Here is a 19,263-nt window from a genome sequence, read left to right as displayed (position 1 = left end):
TGAGTTGCCTTATTTAAAAAAACATGCTTTAGTGCACTTTTTCGTACATTATTTCAAATTATGTTAGTGACAAGCACTTGCCAGAACAATGATATCATTTCCTGCACTGACAATCAAAGTCTGCTTACAAAGCGCAAACAACTCTCGTTGTCCACGCTTTGTAACATCTCCTCCTTTCGATAAGCTTATCCGTCTTCATTGCCCCTAAACATAGGGTACACATGCACAAAAACGACATTTTAAACTTAATGTTGTTCCCCTACAAGTAATACGAAGTGTGGAAACCATATTAGTGCGCCTCGCGCCTTTTTATACTCGTGGATGATGAACACGCATTGCGCGGGAAGCACCTTGATTCCTCATCGCGAGTGTTCTGGCTTTCCTCCGACTGAGCCAGCGTAAGCTTTGAGGATGAGGTTATCCTATGAATAATGCCTTCTAATTCAAATGCTCAGCTGCAAATCTCTAGAAGGATAATGACAGACGGTAGAAATCGAAAGAAATTGTCGCAAGGAAGCAATACTCGGTTTATTTTTACTAACTTGGTGGGTAAACCTACAAATGTTCCTATTTCAATCAATATTACGAGTCTATAATCAGAACGAATGCCATTGTAGTTATGTGTATTATGATATGTATCAATTTTTACATCTGTTCAAAGTCTCTGAGAGCAACCCCGAAGAACATTGCAATAACAAGACATCAGGCTTTTTAGATGAATCCATTTATTCACCATGTGCCATATCCTGTGAAGTGATTACGATAACCCCTCTGTTCACATCCCTCTTTAACCTCTCATTCACTGTGGTTCCCCACAGAGGCGCTGGACTTGATTGATCTGGCACTGTATGAATGCCAGTGAATAAGCTCCAGATTGTCTTTAAATGGGGATGTGGGGTTTCATGTTAGAGGGACCAGCGGCATGAAGGTCAGTTCACATAGCTGTGTCCTTTGCTGATGGAGCTGAAATGCAGTGAGATCGCTCAGCTTTAAGGTTCTTGCGGTGACAGAGAAGCACATGGATTCTGTTCCCTCAGCAATAAAGTTAATGGCTGAAAAAAGAACTGAAGGCTTGTTCAAAAGAAACCAAAAAATATAATCACAGCAAGAAACTCTCTACATGGTGAATTACAAGCACGTGTCAGTTTCCACAAATGCTTACTTTAATTTTCCACTTATTTCATAATTCATGCTTTTTGTTGGATGGTTTGGTTTCCGAGAGCTACAGTATGTGGCATGCTTATTTGTATACTGTATTGAGTGGTGACTTTGCAACTTCAATATTCATTCTTCTCTTGTTCTTGAGGATGAAAATACAACGCGGCACTTGAGGAACAGCAGCTCTCTTTGCAGATATTTGTTACATTTCCCATTATATCAGTATTCATTGACATTCATTAAATTCTCTTTTCAACACTTTCTTATGGGACTGCAACCTAAATGCATTTTAATTTGCTATGGCAGACCCAAATGGCTTTGAATGTCAAAGACTTTGGCTAAAGCATGCATACTAAATTTAACCGTAATCGCACTCTACACAACAGTGAGTCCCAATGCAAGACAGTCACAGTGGACAAAACAACCAATCTGGACGGTATGGACAACAAGCATTGCCGTGCTGTCAGAACAGGTGGCAACAGCACCTGCTTTCAAACTTTTCAGTAATTTGTCACATTTAGTGAGTGTGTACAAGTAAGTTTTAATGTATTCAAAGGCAGGTTGTACTTTAGACACCAAATAAAGAAACAAACAATTGACAAGCCCACGCAGAAGTCAAAGTCACAGGTAAAAATCGACTAGGAGTGCCACGACTTCTCTATTAGACCATCGGCACCATTTCACTGTGTCTAATGTCATTAAAGGAAAACCTTACAAATAGTTAAGCTGACAGAATCGGAATGAAAGTGAATAAATAAAAGATAAATATCCGCATGAATGGATAGACACAGAGGGCAAAGCCGGCAGGCCCTCTCATCATGAAGTCTGCGTTGGAGAGGCAGCCCTTGCCGACTGTCTTATCTTATTGAGAGTCTCATTAGCATAGAAATTACTTCAGGCAGAGGCAAAGAAGCAGGACCTAGTGTAGGTAACTCAACTTTCTCCTTCCATTAGTATGAAGAAAAACACAAGATGTGAGGAAGTTGAGTAAAAGGACAAAAATGAAGACTGGCTGAGGGCGAAATGAAAAGCAAGAACTGAGAAAAGAAAGGAAATTCAATTGGATGACCAAGTGGTTCCTATTCACTTTTTAGGGGTGCTTTAAGACAAGACACCTGCACTAGCCATAGCTATTGGATAGGCGGGAATAATGGAACAATTTCAAAATTGTATTTGTTAAATGCTAAGGGGTTTGAATACATTTACATTTTAAAAACAGTGAGTAGCTTGATTCCACAACTATATAGTAACCAAACTTTCTTATTCGACAATTTTGGAGATTATGCATTAGTCCAGTCCAGAGCTTGTCTGGCAGAACTGTGGCAGCGGTGTAGGCATGCGGTTTAATGCTCACCCTTAACAGAGCCACTTTGAAGATCTCCACAGAGAACAGCACTACTCGTTCCAATTAAAGCCCTAAAATGGACTCTGTAATGAACATAAACAAACCAGTTTAAAAAGCGCTGTTAGCCTTAATATTTCCTGTAACGTGATAATTAATAAGGAAAAACAAAAAAGCTACTTTGTATTTATCTTTTTAATTATTTTTTAAACCCTAGGGGAAGGTGCCTGTGTCAGAATCCTTCATTAATTCAGCACTGTGGCTTGTAAAATAGTTTTAGTCACTGCAGAGTGAGCATGATAAATAAAGCCACAGGTAGCACGGAGGTAAAGCCCCGCGGATGAATCTGCACATGCAGAAAGCTCAGGAATGCAGGGGATGCTCATTCACATAAGGACCTTCAGAGTCATCTTGGTCTGCAAGCCAACATGTGGAGATGCTATAGACTACAGAGAACATATAGAAAAAATAAGTATACTATTATAGCATATAGATATAGTATAAAAAGTATAACGTAAAAATATATAACAGTAGCTATTTGGCCAGTTTATGAAACTGGGCCAAAATGTTCATTTCTTAAATTACAAATAAACTTTGATTTAAACAATGATTTGAAAATGTTTGAAATTGATGATATGTGATTTAAACAATGATTTGAAAATGTTTGAAATTGATGATATGTGATTTAAACAATGATTTGAAAATGTTTGAAATTGATGATATGACAAAAATAAATAAATAATGCAGGCAATATGAGCTCATAATATATAGGAACTCAATACTGCTCAAACATTCAGTGAGACCTCAAGAAAAGATTTGTATTGTTATTGTTGTTTTCTGTTAATAAGGCGAAACCTTTAACATAACATCAGTTTAGCCCCAAGTCCCAGCACCGGGCCCCCTCAGTTATGGGTATCAACCATGGAGTCTGTCATCATTTGTGATGTGCACTGACCCTTGACTAAACACACATGCTGTAGTATTGCTCAAATTCATCCCTGTCAACTGCAATGGATGAGGTTTCTGAACAGCCTTTGGTGCAGTGGAGCATCACAGGCCAGACCACAGGAGAATTGCACCACCATTCATTAGAACCACGATGTGGAGGGTGGGAAACCACTTTTCTTTTCGGAAAGACAAGATGGATTTACATATTTCTACAATACAGACGTTATACAATACAACCCCCATGAGGATCTATAGAGGCATAAACAGAAGCAATCTGGACTTCAAAACAATTAAATGCAGAAGAATATTTTTCAGACTCATTCCTAAACCCTCAAAGACCCAATAATGGATATGTATGATGTTGTTTTCCTCTTAAAAGTGTTTTAAGGAAACCATTGGTAATAAAAACCACAATGCTCATGCAAATATAACTCCTGTATTTTCATCTCAGAAAGCTCTCTGAAGCGTCATTAGGTTATTTGAAGAAGAGTTTTTCTGTGATTTACAGAATAGCATCCATTGTGTGAAAAATATAAAGAATGACCCCTAAAGCCCATTGCTGCACTACACAGCATTAGAAAACAAACCGTCTCTTGCAGGTTTTTTTTAATGTTTAATCACAAGCATGATGGGAATGAAAGAAAACAAATATTCCAGATAAGACACTAATTTGGAAGATTACTCAAGTCTGTTAACAATGTCTCAGTAGGCAGAAACCATGTTAGAAAATTAGCTTGCCCACATGTTGTGATACATTTCAATGTTATACACAGATTTATTCGATGTGTATTGAAAATATCAAAATAGTGAACTGATGTTTCCAAGAGAACTCTCAGACTTTAAGCATTGTGCAATCCATAGGAATGCCTGTACATTTACGTGTTTGTCAGCACGCTTCATTATACGAACAGCGTACTTCACAATCCAGCTACCTCGGAATGACGGATGTTTATAATGATAGCGTGATAATGAAGCCGTTTTCGCGCCTCACAAGGTTATGATGAAAGGAACCATGGAGATAAAAGAACGAGAGCTGAAATGATACAGGTAAAATGTTTCCAAATATCCCCTGGGAACGCAACCCACAGACAACAAAGTCCCAGCATGTCAAAATGAGCAGAAAGAAGCCCGCTCACACAGTGACATGACACAGACACAGAAACGGGAAGCCAGGAATCTGGAGGAGGGGTTGCTATGGACAGACAGCGAGAGCACTAGAGCGATGTGGCTGCAGATTGGAACGGTGATGGTGAGTGACAGCTTCAGACAGAAGGAGGAAAGTTCACACAGGGATGAAAGGACACTTACATAATCACAGGCTGGATATGATCAGGCTCTACCTCACTGCCTCTACAGCCCAAGCTGCTGTCGGAGAGAGAACTACATAAACATGAAGAATACCAATTAAATGTGCCGGAAAGTTTATGACTCCTCAGAGAGGGGGGAGAGAAGACAAAGGCAGGCTTCTGGTGGTGTATTCCTTCTGAATAACTTATCTCTACATTCCGTACTGTGGGAAATATTTATAGAATAAAAAAGTTTCCATGAAGTTTTCTAGATTTGATGAGTTTTTTATCATTCAAAAGCGCCTTTCTCTGAAGATTACCATTGATTGACAAACACGGGTGTGCAAAGTCAAGTAATTACTATTCTCAGTTTGGGAGTTGTGAACTAGACCCCTATAAAACATCAGTAATTATCAGTTCCCCGTAATTAACATCCCAGATGTTTCTTTGCTGCGTAATAAATAGCGTTTCGCCATCTTTACCTCGCACAATTCGATCGAGAAGGCAGAAAAAATAGCAGTGCGTCAGATTCGGATTGCCAAAGGACCGTTCAGCCGGCCAGACCAGGTTAAATGATCTCAGCGGGTCCGTGATGATGCGACACTATTGAGGTTGCGGGAGGAGAGGGCAGTGGAGGGGCACGACGCACGAGACACTGAAATGGAACAGAACATCCACGAGCAGCATATCGCCGCAAATAGGCCTAGGCCTACAACTACTATATGAGCACATTGACGGAAGAAGAGAACACTTAGTTTTATCCATCTGGGGCCGTGCGAGGTCAGACGAGATGTTAAATGATGATGCTTATAGAGTCATGGAGATGAAGCCTACTATGTCGTCTATGCAACGTGTTGCAAAAGTAAATGGACTTTGTTGCTTTGCTCACAGAGGGCAGCGCGTCGCCATCCGCCCCTCCCACGCCACGAGTCCGTGACTGACTGTACACACAGCGGCATGGAACATCCCTGGAGCCCCATGTAATAACTCTCCAGGCTTCATTAGCTCCACGCGGGCCCGCATGCTTGTTTTCATTAAAACAGGAGATTGCTTTTTAAATTGTTTTACCTCTATAAGACAGGGCAGCCGGACCACTTATCACAATTAAAGAAAAAAAGCACGACTCTCGCTCCGTCACCGCGAGTGCAACCAAATCCAATAAATCCTTCCGTCATGCTTTCTCCTAAACGTTTTCTAAGATCCAGCGAATTAAATAAATATCAGGCGCCATGCTTTTCGTCGTTCTCTGAGGAGAGTCTCTCGCGCGCTCTTTCTGCGCCTCGGCGTCCGCCGTGCGCGAGAGAGCAAATTGTTTCGCAGTTAATTAGGGATCTTCTATAGAAGCGAGAACAGCGCGCGGAAAGAACACTAATGGAGGAAGAACAAAACGAATTCGAATCAATAGCGGCTCTTTCTTCGTCTGCTGTATGGGGGGGGAGAACTGAGGGAAATGGGAGGGGAGCCACCGCTGGGATGTAATGCACGCGCCGTGCTCCCTACACTGCTTTATTTACATCCAATGCAAAAAGAGGGAGAGGGGGCGCGTCTGTTGGTCTGTAAATCTCGCCGCAGGAGTCTGCTAGGGTGTCATTATAGGATGGATGGGGGGCCATTGCGCAGCCCTTTAATGGCAAAGCGGTGGGTACCGCGCTCTCTGACGCTAAAATGACACGTTTGGCTGATAGCGGGTTTGCGACTAAATAACGTCTAGCAAGAGGGGCTAGGCCGCATGGAGGGTAGATGTGGCGTGGTGAGAACGTGGATTTATTCGCATCTGTTTTGGATGTACTAAGCTGATCGCGTTAGTACGTAAGTGGGGGAGGATGTATGGGAATCTCCCTCAAATTGTGTGCTGATAAACGACTTGTGGGATGTAGTCATTAGGAACCTTATTATTCCATAGCAAGCTTTACTTTGCTGACTGTCCTCGCCCATATGTTCCCTTTTATTTTTAAGGCCAACTTCACTCTTCAGACGGCAGCTTCTTTGTCACAGGGGATGATTTTAATTGGATTTTTTTAAACCTCCGAAAGAAAAAAGAGAGAATGGAATAGATCAGAACACAGCAGTCCCAGACAATGCCTTTGAGGAACATAATGAGCTGTTGTCAAAGGCAAATAATTTCATTAGCTGTCAAAATTAAAGCTACGGCAAAAATGCTCACTCAGCACCATGCCTAGAGAACGCACCCACCAGCGTGGTGTCTTGGGGCTTTATCTGTGCTGAAATGAAACCCTTCATAATCTCATGTGCTCACATACAGCGCAGCTAGAGCATCACCATGATTCTGACAGGAAGAGGAGGAGAGCTGGGTAATTGTTCTCATTGGTCGTAGTCTGTGGAGGATCTTGCGAGTGTGTTTTTCGCACAGATTTGGAGAGCTGGGTGAGGGAAAGCTTAAAGGATCACATCATGTGGAAGTCAGCTCTGAGTGATGGAAGGTCAGGGGAACAATTTGCGTCCGTAGATTGCCCGGCGACTCCGGTCTCATTTCCCAAACATGAATTTCGTCGGCTGATAAAATGGTGCATTTCTTTGCCAGAAGACATCATCTGCTTGGCAAAATGCTCCGCTCAATAAACTTTCAGTTCAATAAATGTCAGTTTACACGTGACTCCAAAATAAATCTAACATTAACAGAAGTAAACGGTGTAATCAAAGAAAATAATTAACTAGATGTGTGATAAGACATAACAATGTTTAGCTGCAAGTGCAAACCATCGAACGCTTTTACGGTCTTACACTTTAAACTTTTATATTTAGCTTTTATGCACTGGTGTTTTGTTTTTGAGGTGTCCATTTAATGCCATAAAAACATTTTGAAAACCATAAACTCGATTGCAAAACTTCAAGAGTTAAGAGTGCTGTGGGAAAACTATGATTTGCTCCGTATCGTTTTAAAGATTGTGACATCAAAATAGACTTAAATTATAATTAAAAAAATGAATGAAAGGCTAGGCCGTGTAAGAATTTCATGCATATGATAGAGGTCACTATCCAAACACTAACCTGTTTCTAAAAATACAAAATGGCAAAGTGGAAAATATATGTAAAAAAGTTCAAATCTTGCTTTCTATTCCCTACAACGATAAAAACACAAAAGAAACTGACTGAGGTAATAATGCATGCTTGAAAGAGTTAAACACCAATAAGAGGTTTAGTTATAGAAACCAGACAAAATGCAGGTTTACATTGAAATTCTGTATTATAAATAGAACATATTACATATTCTCTCATAAGCACATCAATAACTTACAGCTTTAATGGTTTATCTAGTGTCTCATCCAGTATCTATGTGTTTACGATGTCTGAGACCCCCCCTCCTCTGTATCTTTGATCCCTGGAGCTGGTATCATAAACCATTCCGCTGGCAATTAAGCAGACATTCTGTCTTTAAGCCTGTGAAATTTTCTATCTAAATCACCTAGCGGTCCAATGCGTCACCAGATATATGCCTTTCTCTTCGCTTTTTGATAATTGTCCGATCAATGCGTAGCTTAAGTTTGTACGGAGTGAATGGGTCTCAGACAGCATTATGGGATAGCACTGAGCCACACAGCGAGTATAAAATGAAGGCTACTGACACTTAGCCCAATCAAAACACTGCAACTGTTTACCTCACATAGACGCCACTCCTAAACACACAGCACTAGAGAGGTTAGAATCTGTACAAGAGCAGGCAGAACAGATCAATCCAGCTCCGCTTATTCAGGAGAGAGCAGGCTATCGATTTATGTGTATCTAATCCCAAAGTCATTTTCATTAGAGGTTTCACCAGCGAGTGTACAGGTATTCTACTGCGTGTGGCACATGGTGTTTACTTACTAAATTATAAGCTATAAAATAAATAACAATGTGAAATATTATAACACATCGGGAGATAAGACTATTAACGTTGAACATGCATTGTTTTGGAGAAAGTTTATAGATGGCCTTCTTTCTTTTACATGAATCAGATGGGAGCTAAGAAATAAATATTATTTCAAAAAGTGCTTAGTTACATTATATACACAAAGCCTATGACTCATCAGTGCACATAGGTGGTGAATTCGAATCACATTGCTATATATTACAACATGACTGATCTAGAAGGAGCATTCAGAAATGCCAGTATGATTTTTATGTAATTGAACAATAGAGTCTTTTTGTCTGAATGATAGATACATCCACAAGTATTATGCCAAGGGGATAAACAAACTATTGGAATCATGCAAATTAAGCATTGGAAATCACAGGGAATAGACGCGGATGCTGAAGTCCCTCTGAAAATGGCACATTGTGTTTCCTACAAGGTGCATAGATACACATTTATGTACTATTAGAATTCTGTATTGCAAGAGTGTATTTGATCTATTCAGCTGTTTCTAATCCTCGTCCTCGAGGATTCTGGAATATGAACTAGTAGCTTAACAAATCTCTGCTCTTCCGGAATCCAGTGATATGAATCCTTCTGGAAAGACGGTGTTATGAATGATAATGACATTTTGACGTTGCGACCATCTTGACATTTCTTCCACGTTTGTTCCCTCTTCCTGAATGCCTCAACAGCGAGAATGACTTTTGCCTGGAATTCCCCAATTAACACATGGGAGCCCGTGCTCGAGTCAAGAGTGGGAGATAATAATATTTCGGTATAATGGGTTTAAGCCAGTGAATTAAACATCAGCTCAGTATAAAGCTCGCTCAAATAGAGACCAAAGCGGGGGAAAATAATGAACTGCAAATAAATAATTGAAGGCAGCATTGTTGTTCTTCAAATTGCTCACTTGGGGTTTGTCGTGTTTGTTCCTGGTTTGTTGCAAAGGCTGCATTTACCGTTGTATAAACACCAATGGCAAACGCAATCCCTGAGCGAGATTTAGCCAGGAAGAGGGAAACGATTGCATTCGCGTGATTCCGACAACTTCGTCCCTTTAGAAATGTGGTGGTCCACCTGAGCCCTTTGGTAAATCCTGTTACAGTAATATGAGTTAGCTTTCACAACCCTGAGCATACATGTCACACACATACAGGCAGACAGTGATACAAGACAAGCAGTCTTTAAACCGTGTGCTTGTTTAACCCTGAGAGGGTGCAACATATTCCAGGTTGGTGCAGGAGAAGCCCAGGAACTCGTCCTGGTCCAGATTCATGATAAATAACTTGTCGGTGGGAGTGAACTCCACGGCCATTTTAGTGAACTCCCGGTCAAAGTTGCAGGTGTCTCGACTGTTTCGCTGGAAAATAGAAAGAAAATGGGTGTTAGAGGCATTTTATACAGCCAATGCTGCACTAGTGAAAAAGATTTGTGAAAGATTTTAGAAAATATACCTCCAAAGTCTTGAGATCTTAAATCGATACTTCGCCAAAAATGCTAACTCTGTCATTATTTACCCTCGTATATTCCCCTCAAACCTACATGATGTTATTCTGTACATGTCAAAGCTAAACATAAGGAAAATGTCCCCATAGCCTCCTGATACAAGCAAAGAGCTACATGAGGAATCTAGACAAAGTACTTTAATGTTAGGCAGAGAAAAGGAAACGCATGTAGTATATAAAGGTTAGGTTAAGTAAAAATGACAGAATTTTCATTTTTAGGTGAACTATTCTTTCAAGAGACTCTGAGCTTTTAATTTCATAATTTAGCTTGAACTAAAAAGCTGATGAAAAATGCACCCGAGCAGAAAGCCCAGCTGTGTGTAAGGCAGAAGATACTGTAACACAAGTGCTTTTGTAAGACGTCCAGGCCACTGATGAGACGCATCTCGCTCTGACGCTCCCCATCCACGGATCACGGTTGCGTCGACACTGTTACTTTTATGAGATGCTTAAGCGTAGGCACTGCTGGCCATTCTCTATCTCTGGCTTTCTCTCTGAGAGGAGTCTAAATGAAAGGGGCAGACGGTTTGTTAGGCCTACAGGCCTGTTCTTACTGAGAGAATTCCTCTCTGCTGCGGCCTTGTGTGCCAGAGCGCCCGAGGGAAGAGCCAGTCCGGCTCAAAGGACACACGCACACTCAAACGCACTGAGTGGGAGGACAGAGGGAGGGAGAAAGCGAGAGAGTAAGATGAGAATGGAAAACAGGGTGGGGGTAAGGTGGGTCGGAGGCAGAGCGAGGAACGGAGGAATTGAGACAGAAGTGCGATAAAGTGACGGAGGGGGGCAGGGGTGTAGAGGAATGGACTTCTCTGGGGGTAGACAATGTTAAAGCACTGCTTGGCAATGTAAATCCACAAAGGCAACTGTGAGGGGAGGGGCCGCACTCAATATGCTAAGCAATGGTGAAGCAAGAAGATACCGCTACACAAACACTGTGATCCTCACGAGTACACAAACATGTACATAAGGGCTAAGTCTCAGAAATAGGTTTTGTGGAGAGTTTTCATTTGAAATGATGAACATGTTTTATTCTTGAGAAAACAGCCTTACATTGGTGTATTAAGGTCAATGCATTAAAAAAAATCAACCAAAGGATAAGGAACGCTCACAAAGGATCAATATAGAACTCATAACCTTAAAGTGATAGTTCACCCAAAAATACAAATTCTGTCATTAAATCACATTCGAGTTGTTCCAAATCTGTATGAAATAATTTATTCTGATGAACACAGAAAGATGTTCTTCTTTGTAGAAGAATGCTTATAACCAAACAGTTCAGGGACCCCATTGACTACCATCTGGGTCACTTTTGACAACCATTGTAATTTTTCCTACTATGATATTTAATGGGGTCCAAGAACTGTTTGGTTACAAACATTCATCCAAATATCTTTCTCCGTGTTCAACCAAACAAAGACATTTGGAACAGCTAAATTCCTGACAGAATTTTCATTTTTGGGTGAACTATCCCTTTAATTGTAGGCTGCCGGACATCTAGTCGGATAATACGAGCAAAAATGAAGCCTGTCTCGGAAAAAATGCAATCCGGTTAAGTTATTATTTCCACCTAAATAATTCAGCTTTCTGGTCAATGGTGGGCCTGAGGGAATTTTGGGAAGTGCAGAAGTGCTCTGCATTAAAACATACATTCAAGTGCGGTTTGAAGCTAGTAGACTAACAATGGGAAAGCGGTGAGCTCTTCTTTTATACAGACGGATTCTCTGATCGGACAGCTAACGCCTTGGCACGACAAGAACAAAATAAGATGCTTTCAGGTGAGGAAGACAGAAAGAAAAATGAGAGTGTCATCAAAGCACTGCGAGAAAGATTAACAAACAACCAGGAGCACAGATGCAGAGAAGACATATGACTCCAAATATTGATATGCAGATCACATCAAACAAAAGCAGTGCTGGAAGAGAGAGAGAGGGTCCAGGGGAGCGTCTGAGATCTCCTGGCACCATGCACATGGAAAAACAGCTCCAGACAAGAAGAACAGGGAGGACAGGAAGAAGATATATGATACTACAACAGAAGCACGTCTCCTACCTTGTGTCCAGCTGGATCAAACACACCACAGTACAGCGAAGCACACAAACTCCAGAGCGATGGCCACAAGATTACCTGGACTCTCAGGAGCCAGACAGCTCGGAGGAAAATGGCACTGGCCACTGGCATGGAAACGTCAGGATTGTGGCTCAATGTGGGTTTGAATTAGTTTTAAGTCTAGTCGTCAGCCAACAAAACGTTGAGATTTAATTATTATACAGAGAATTATGAAGATGTGTGCAAGTGAGATATTAAACAAGACCAGATGGAGTTTAAAGTCTAAGGGATAGTCCTTCACAGTGAAAACTCTATCGTCATTTACATTTTCATGTCGTTTCAAACCTGTATTGTGTTCTGCAAAACACAAAAGAAGATATTTAGAAAAATACTATTGTATAGACAAAATAGACATTTCTCAAAATATCTGCCTTTGTGTTCTGCAGAAGAAATAAAGTAATACAGGTTATAAACAACATGAGGGTGAAAGGATATATAAGACAATCGGGTCCACATGTATGAGACCATATTTAAAATTTGGGGTTTAAAATCCATAAATAAACATGTATTTATGATTTTATTCAAATTAAAGTTATCTATTTAATAATGCTACAGCATCAAAGCATTTCATGAGTAATCTCAGACCTTTGGACTCTATAAAAAAGTGATACACTCGGATATTCAAATCCTGTTTACTCATATATCCACATTTAGTTACCCAAGATGGCAAATATGTTGCGGTGCTGGTTACCAGGTACTGTTAGAACTGAAAAATGCTGCATTAAATCATTAATATAAGAAGGAATATCAAAGATCGTACCCTACAACATCCCCCTAAACCGGAAAAATTACACTAATTAGAGATGAATAGTCTCAGTTGACAGGAACATCAATGCTAGCTTGCCATGCTGATGCCTGGCCAGTGCCATTGTAGTCTGTGTGACAAAATGAGATTTGCAGGAAAACACAGAGCATCATTAACACAGGGTATGGACATGGCAGTACAAGATGTTGGTGGATACGAGTCACACGACAGCACAACAAATCTACACTGACGACTTATACAGATGCTTCACCAAAGCAGATCTGAATATATGGTCCTGCGGTTCTTCACAGATAGGGTTGGAGATGCTCTACCGAAGGCCCAGAGGGGAACAATAATAAAAAGATGAGACACCTTCTGTTAATCCAAGGTGTTCGTTTTGCCAAGTTTGAATTCCAATCGTGATTCTGTAATTTTGTGCAATACTAAGGCACCGAGCTTTCCATAAAGGAGCGGATTAGCGGCGAGCTGATGTCAGCGCGAGAAGAGAACAGCTGTATCAAACGCTGACCTGTTTTCAGCTGATAAGCCGCACACACGCTGCTAACCCACTCATTTAATTTGAGGCTTCGACATTCAGAATTAATTAACATTTTTTGTGGTGCAACAGACTCGACTGTAGGCTGCATATAACACAGATTAACATAAAGTTCAGAGCATCGCTGGGACAGAACAAATATTCAATCCCAGACAATAACAGCGCTGCGCCTTTAATATCGGCCCCTGACTTTAACATATAAAGATAAAGGATTAATCTGTCGACTCTAATCATTTACTGCTTAACAAAACTTTGGTTGTTTTCCCATCCCTTTAAAAACGGAATTCGACCGATGTTCACATTTAACGCAAGCCGAATGTTTAATAAGGGGAATAAAGCACGATGTCAGACAGAATGTTTTCACCCACCCATGAATTCCCGTGTATGTTCTCCTCTGAATGATAGTGGAACAAGATGAAGTGTTCTCATGTTAAGTGGCAGGCATGAAATATGCAGATCTTAGCGTGGGCACGTGCAGCACACCGTCCAAGCTTTCATACAGCAATGCTCCGAGCTAAATTTACAAGGCTTGTTCTGTGAAGCACTTCAGAAACATACAAATGATGCTTTATGTGATCAAATACAATTTTGTAATTTCAAGGTTGTGTACACTCAAATTGCATTGAGGAAAACAAAGCGACACCAAAACAAAGGCTATTGATGTTTTAGTTTTATTGCAATGTATACTCTTTTTTTTGGAAAATACTTTGGCACAAGAAAAGCACTGAAGAAGTATGAATTAAAGCACACAGATATTAAGAGCACTTGCTAAAACACTAGACTAATATGTTATAATGCTAACCTATGGAATCACAGTTCACAGTTATTCATGCATTAGTCTTGCACATCTCCAAACGCTGTCATAGAAAACACAGAAATCATGCATAAACTTCCTCTCTTACCGTCATCTAATTTAAAATACTGACTACATACAATTCACAAACTTTATGAACATTTGACACATTTTGTGTATGTTTGCTTATATTAAGACAAATAAAAAATATCAAAGCCCTAAACTGAACTGCTCTTACACGATATTTTGGCAAAAAATACAAGTGTCTTAAATATGACGTATGACGTTTAATGGTATTGAGTATCATATACACTAATTTATGACTAACGTGGGTTTGGAACTATAATAGAGGTTATCCATCGATGAAGATATGATATGAAGCCCCAGTGGATTCCAATAAAAGTCAGCACAGATAACCGCTCCAGGAACTCTGATGTCGGAGAGGATCTGACCCATTTCTATGGATGTGTGGCCCTATTCCAGTTCCAGTGATAAGGTTTCTGCTGTTATTAGTGACATAAACAGTACAGTTGCATCAGACCCCTCAACTAAACCTGAGCCGCTCGCTGGCAGAACCGCGTGCACTTAATCAGGGCACCCAACCAGCCCTGTTATACCCATTAACACAACAACTGCCAGCTTCATCGAACTCCCATTGTCCCTGATGAGCAATGTTTACATGCTTGAAATGTTTTACTCTCAATATGAAGTTATGCCTTGTAATTGTGCGCAAAAAAATCCATGCTGCATATTGTTGCATATAATACTGTGTTCTATGGATGCTGTGGTACACTTCAAATAACAACAAGACAGTTTTGATACCTCATGAGGTTCATCACAGATCTCCATTGACAAATTCAAGTCGAAGCTATACAGCATGAACAAATCCCTACTAGACTAATTTGCTCATACTCAATTTCTTCTGTAATCTCAATCAACCGAAGCATAATTTTAAGATATTACCCATGGGTGACTGTTCATCGTAAACCACAATGGGGCTAAAAGACGGCTGCAGAATTCATACGTATCAGCAGAGTAGACTGTTAAGATAATATTGGCTATATCATAGCATTGGGATTGGAAACAGTAATTCATATCCAACATTTGGGTCAGTCTCAGTGTAAATGAATGTAAATGCGATTGGCTGTAGGTTAAGTCACGTCTGATATTAGCACTTGTTGTCTTACGTATCTCTCACGTCTGTAGGAAGAGGTAGATGATGAATAGCATGCCTCTCCATAATCTGGCTGAACTTTAAGCAGTACCTAAATCAGAATACAAAACCAGGAAGAGCCGACGGAAATCCGTTGCAGGAGACTCGCTTCCTTAATGTAGGACCTACTGGAGACCCTGGAGGAGTTTTCGCTGATGGTGTGGGATGATCAGGCAAGAGAAGCAGATTGCTAAAACATTCAGGCACAAGCTCTGATTACCTACATCCAAACATACACGCAAACAGCCGGGCATACTATAAAATGGACTCATGCTTAAAAAAAACTTTGGTCATTTGTTTTGTTACTAACTTGTCTGTACAACGCAAGTCATTGACAGGGGTTAAGAAATAGCAACCAAAACGTGGATAAGGGTTTACTATAGAGTTAACTAAATAAAATTGCGGGCAAACAAAACCGTCATGCAAAAACAGTTTGCATTCCCGTGATATCTGGAAACAGGCAATAAAAGCCGGAGGAAAAAACAACTATAAAATCATCACAATATCACTGTCACAAAGGCTGGTAAGAGGAGCGAGGGCTAGCCATTATGCATCTCAGAGTCATGCACCTTAGTGCTAATGGCTATATCTGAACACCTGGTGATTGAACAGATACAATCTAAAGGGCAATTTACTAGAGATCTACAGTATGCACTACACGCCGCATTCAGGAAAGCAGCAGCATAAAACTAGTATAAAGATGGCCAAAGTGCAAAAAGGCCTCTTGATTCAAAACGCTTCTCCAACGTGGATGCATTCAACGGAAGGTTATGAAAGCCGCAGTGAGACTAATCTTAATAAAATCGCATGCACGTGGAATGATGGGTTAGTTTTCGGCGCGTGGCTGTTTGTTTATATACATATACATACTAGTTTCATGTCGTATATGGCATATAAACATACATGATGAGGGGGGGTTGGATGGAGGGTTTGGTTAGTTTTGGGGGTGGTGGTCGCCCTTAACTCTGGGCTTCCATGACGGGGTATTCGAGGTTTATGAAGGAAAAGCCCTCGAACTCGTCTTGGTCGAGGTTCATGATGACCTCCTGGTCTGGAGGGGTGAGAACCGGAGGATGGCGGGTGAAAAAGCGGTCAAAGTTCTCTGCGTCCCGGCCACACTGCAGGAGGAAGAGAAGAACAAGAGAGGCATGTGATGGATGCGGGGTGATGGACATGATCATAAAGACAGAAGAAAAAAGTAAAAGAACTGAACAATCAGATGAATGGAGAACAAATAAAGTTATGCCAGTGGATATAAATGCAATGGATGTGATTGCTGAACAGTTTTGGATGTATGATGTAGATGTATAGACTGCTCCAAAACCTACTTTGTTGTCTTCTGACTTCACAGGCATTAAAAAGTTGTATTTATCTGAGATAGGGAACGCATTCCCAATAGTCAGAGAGACTCTCAATTGATTTCAATATATTTTGGCATTGGCGTGCTGCTAGGCTATCATTGTAACTCCAATAGGCATAAAAAAAACCTAGCACAAACTAAGTCTTGGCAAAACAGTAAAAATCTTCATTAGGCAGCTCATCCAGTTGTGGAACAGAACCAGCTTGGAGAATTATCAATGTATGAAGGCATGTGTAAGACCCAGGACATTCACACTGACACATGAACATGTTTCAGATGTTAACGGCACGTTAACATGTAATTCATGAAGCTTTTAACAACAACAGTAAAACAACAACACCACCACAAACACATAAGCTTCAGTTCAAATGTCAGTTTTGAAATTCCAATGTTCTTTTGCACTTCAAGTGACATTTCAATAGCTAGCTCATCAGAAGGGTTAGAAAACGGTAAGTGCATGCACACGAATCTGTAAATGACAATGAAATTCACACGGGGGAGACCCGTTCACGTGAAGCAAGGGTGAGTCGCGGTCCACGGCGATATCAAAACTCACCTTTTAAAGCCATGTACTATTCATGAACAGGACAGTGTTTTGAAATGGAGCAAAGTCAAACCATCAGAACCTTCCAAACCTGGCCAGCTCTCTAATTTTGGCCCATGATAAAGTAGCTCTGCGGCTTCTCCTTTGGCAAACAACACTGTAGGAGCAGCCACGTTGAAAAAAGAGAACAAATCTGGCAGGTGGAGAAAGTTAGAGCTGAGATTCCGCACACAGCTCACGGTATGACGCCTATCACGATCCATGTGTCACTATTGTGCTATACTACATTCATTAGCAGAGAATGAACATGTCTATTGTACACCAGCTATGTGTGTTGATTTGTTTCAAAAGCTAAATAACACTTTATGGGTTCATTTCTTTTTATATTTCAGAGTTTGGATCTTGGTAATAGTAGTTATCAGCTTTGCCTGTACACTCTCAAAAAGATTTTGTATATAACCATTTTTCTGTATTATGGAATTGTAACATGTTATGAGTTTTTTAACACATTATGAGCCACATTAAGTTAATTTTGTGTTAAATAAATAAAAGGGACAACATAATGTTGATTTAAAAGTTGTCCTTAACTAGACAAAGAGATTCTTGTTCTGTTCTGTTAAGGTCAGATTGTGTTGTTTTTATACATCAGTGTAATAAGCTAAATGGGTGGCCAAGCAACATTTTATATACATTCCATTTTGTGAAAAAAACCACTTAAATAGCCTTTTCCCATTTCTTTGTGTTTTCTTTGTACCATCCATTTTATAGAGTGGAATAAAATGATTTATTCTTTCAGTGGAACAGCTTATTTCATTACACCATATAGAATTGCTCCCAAATCTATTTGAGAATCAAATGAAATGGGTATTATGTGGAAGTTTTAGGATTTATATTACACACAGAGAAAGTGTGTTATTGTATCAGAGAAAAGGTGATAGTTAAGTTTTAGAGTTGATCCATTTAACTTAAAAAAATGAAATCAAAATAAACTATTTAATGTAGCTCATACGTAACAAGGCTCAAATCCACATCCGCTATGAGATAACAAATAGAATGGTTATAATATAACAATTTAATTTATATTATTATTCTGTTGTATATTCATTGTATTTAACTCAATTAGAACTGCTCAAAAGTTATTGATTCATTGCAAAGGTCAACCAGAAGTTAAGTCTGGGCCACGTAACGTTTGTTTATGTTGTTGCCGCTAAAACTGTCTATAGTGAAATTGAGAAGAGATTGTTGTCCATTCCATGATGGATGTTTAAATGACCATGTCCTTATATTAACCTCACAATTGTGCCAACAGCACTTCAATAAGCACCTGATTTCTAAGAAAACGGATGCACTGATGAAAGAAAGCTAAACAAAAGCTTGAGCCTACTTTATAAAGAAGCCCAATGACCCCATTTTAGTGACCGCACCCTTAGCCCTGAATCTTCAGCCTGAGCTTGCTAGCACAATGGCTCTAGGCATGGCTCTGTGTTTTCAGCACTGACTGCAATTTAAATGATTTACAACCAATATGTCTTACATAAGACACAAAATGCAATCAAAACTTGTCCACTCACCACCTTTAAATTTTGTCAGTGACAAACACAGTCAATGTGTGCACACATACACAAAGGTGACAGACAGCGAAGCACTGAGGCAAAACATCTCTGTGAGGAAACCATTAAATCACCCAGCACAGCATCTGTGTACGGTTGCATTCAGAAGCCCCTCTAATTTAAACCCAATTAATGGTCCAATGCAGCAGCGGTGTAACCCCTGCCACCCCACTGCAAACGCAACAGTGTTTCTGTATGTGATCATAACAAGCTAAAACTCATGGGTCCACCGGTTCACCGC

General features: G+C 40.2%; 1 protein-coding gene across 1 annotated transcript in view; it reads right to left on the bottom strand.

Annotated features, from left to right (window-relative positions):
- Positions 1-9,661: 9,661 nt before the first annotated feature.
- prkcbb (protein kinase C, beta b) overlaps positions 9,662-19,263 on the bottom strand; it is a 90,776-nt gene continuing 81,174 nt past the window's right edge. Inside the window, exon 16 of the mRNA XM_079457743.1 lies at positions 9,662-9,950. Within this exon, the coding sequence (XP_079313869.1) occupies positions 9,792-9,950 (159 nt within the window). The 3' untranslated portion in view covers positions 9,662-9,791. The remainder of the gene's footprint in view (positions 9,951-19,263) is intronic.

The sequence above is a fragment of the Barbatula barbatula genome (assembly GCF_947034865.1).
Source record: "Barbatula barbatula genome assembly, chromosome: 5".
NCBI lineage: Eukaryota > Metazoa > Chordata > Actinopteri > Cypriniformes > Nemacheilidae > Barbatula > Barbatula barbatula.
The sequence above is the reverse complement of the archived record's forward strand: the minus strand, read 5'-3'. Positions and strand labels throughout refer to the sequence as shown.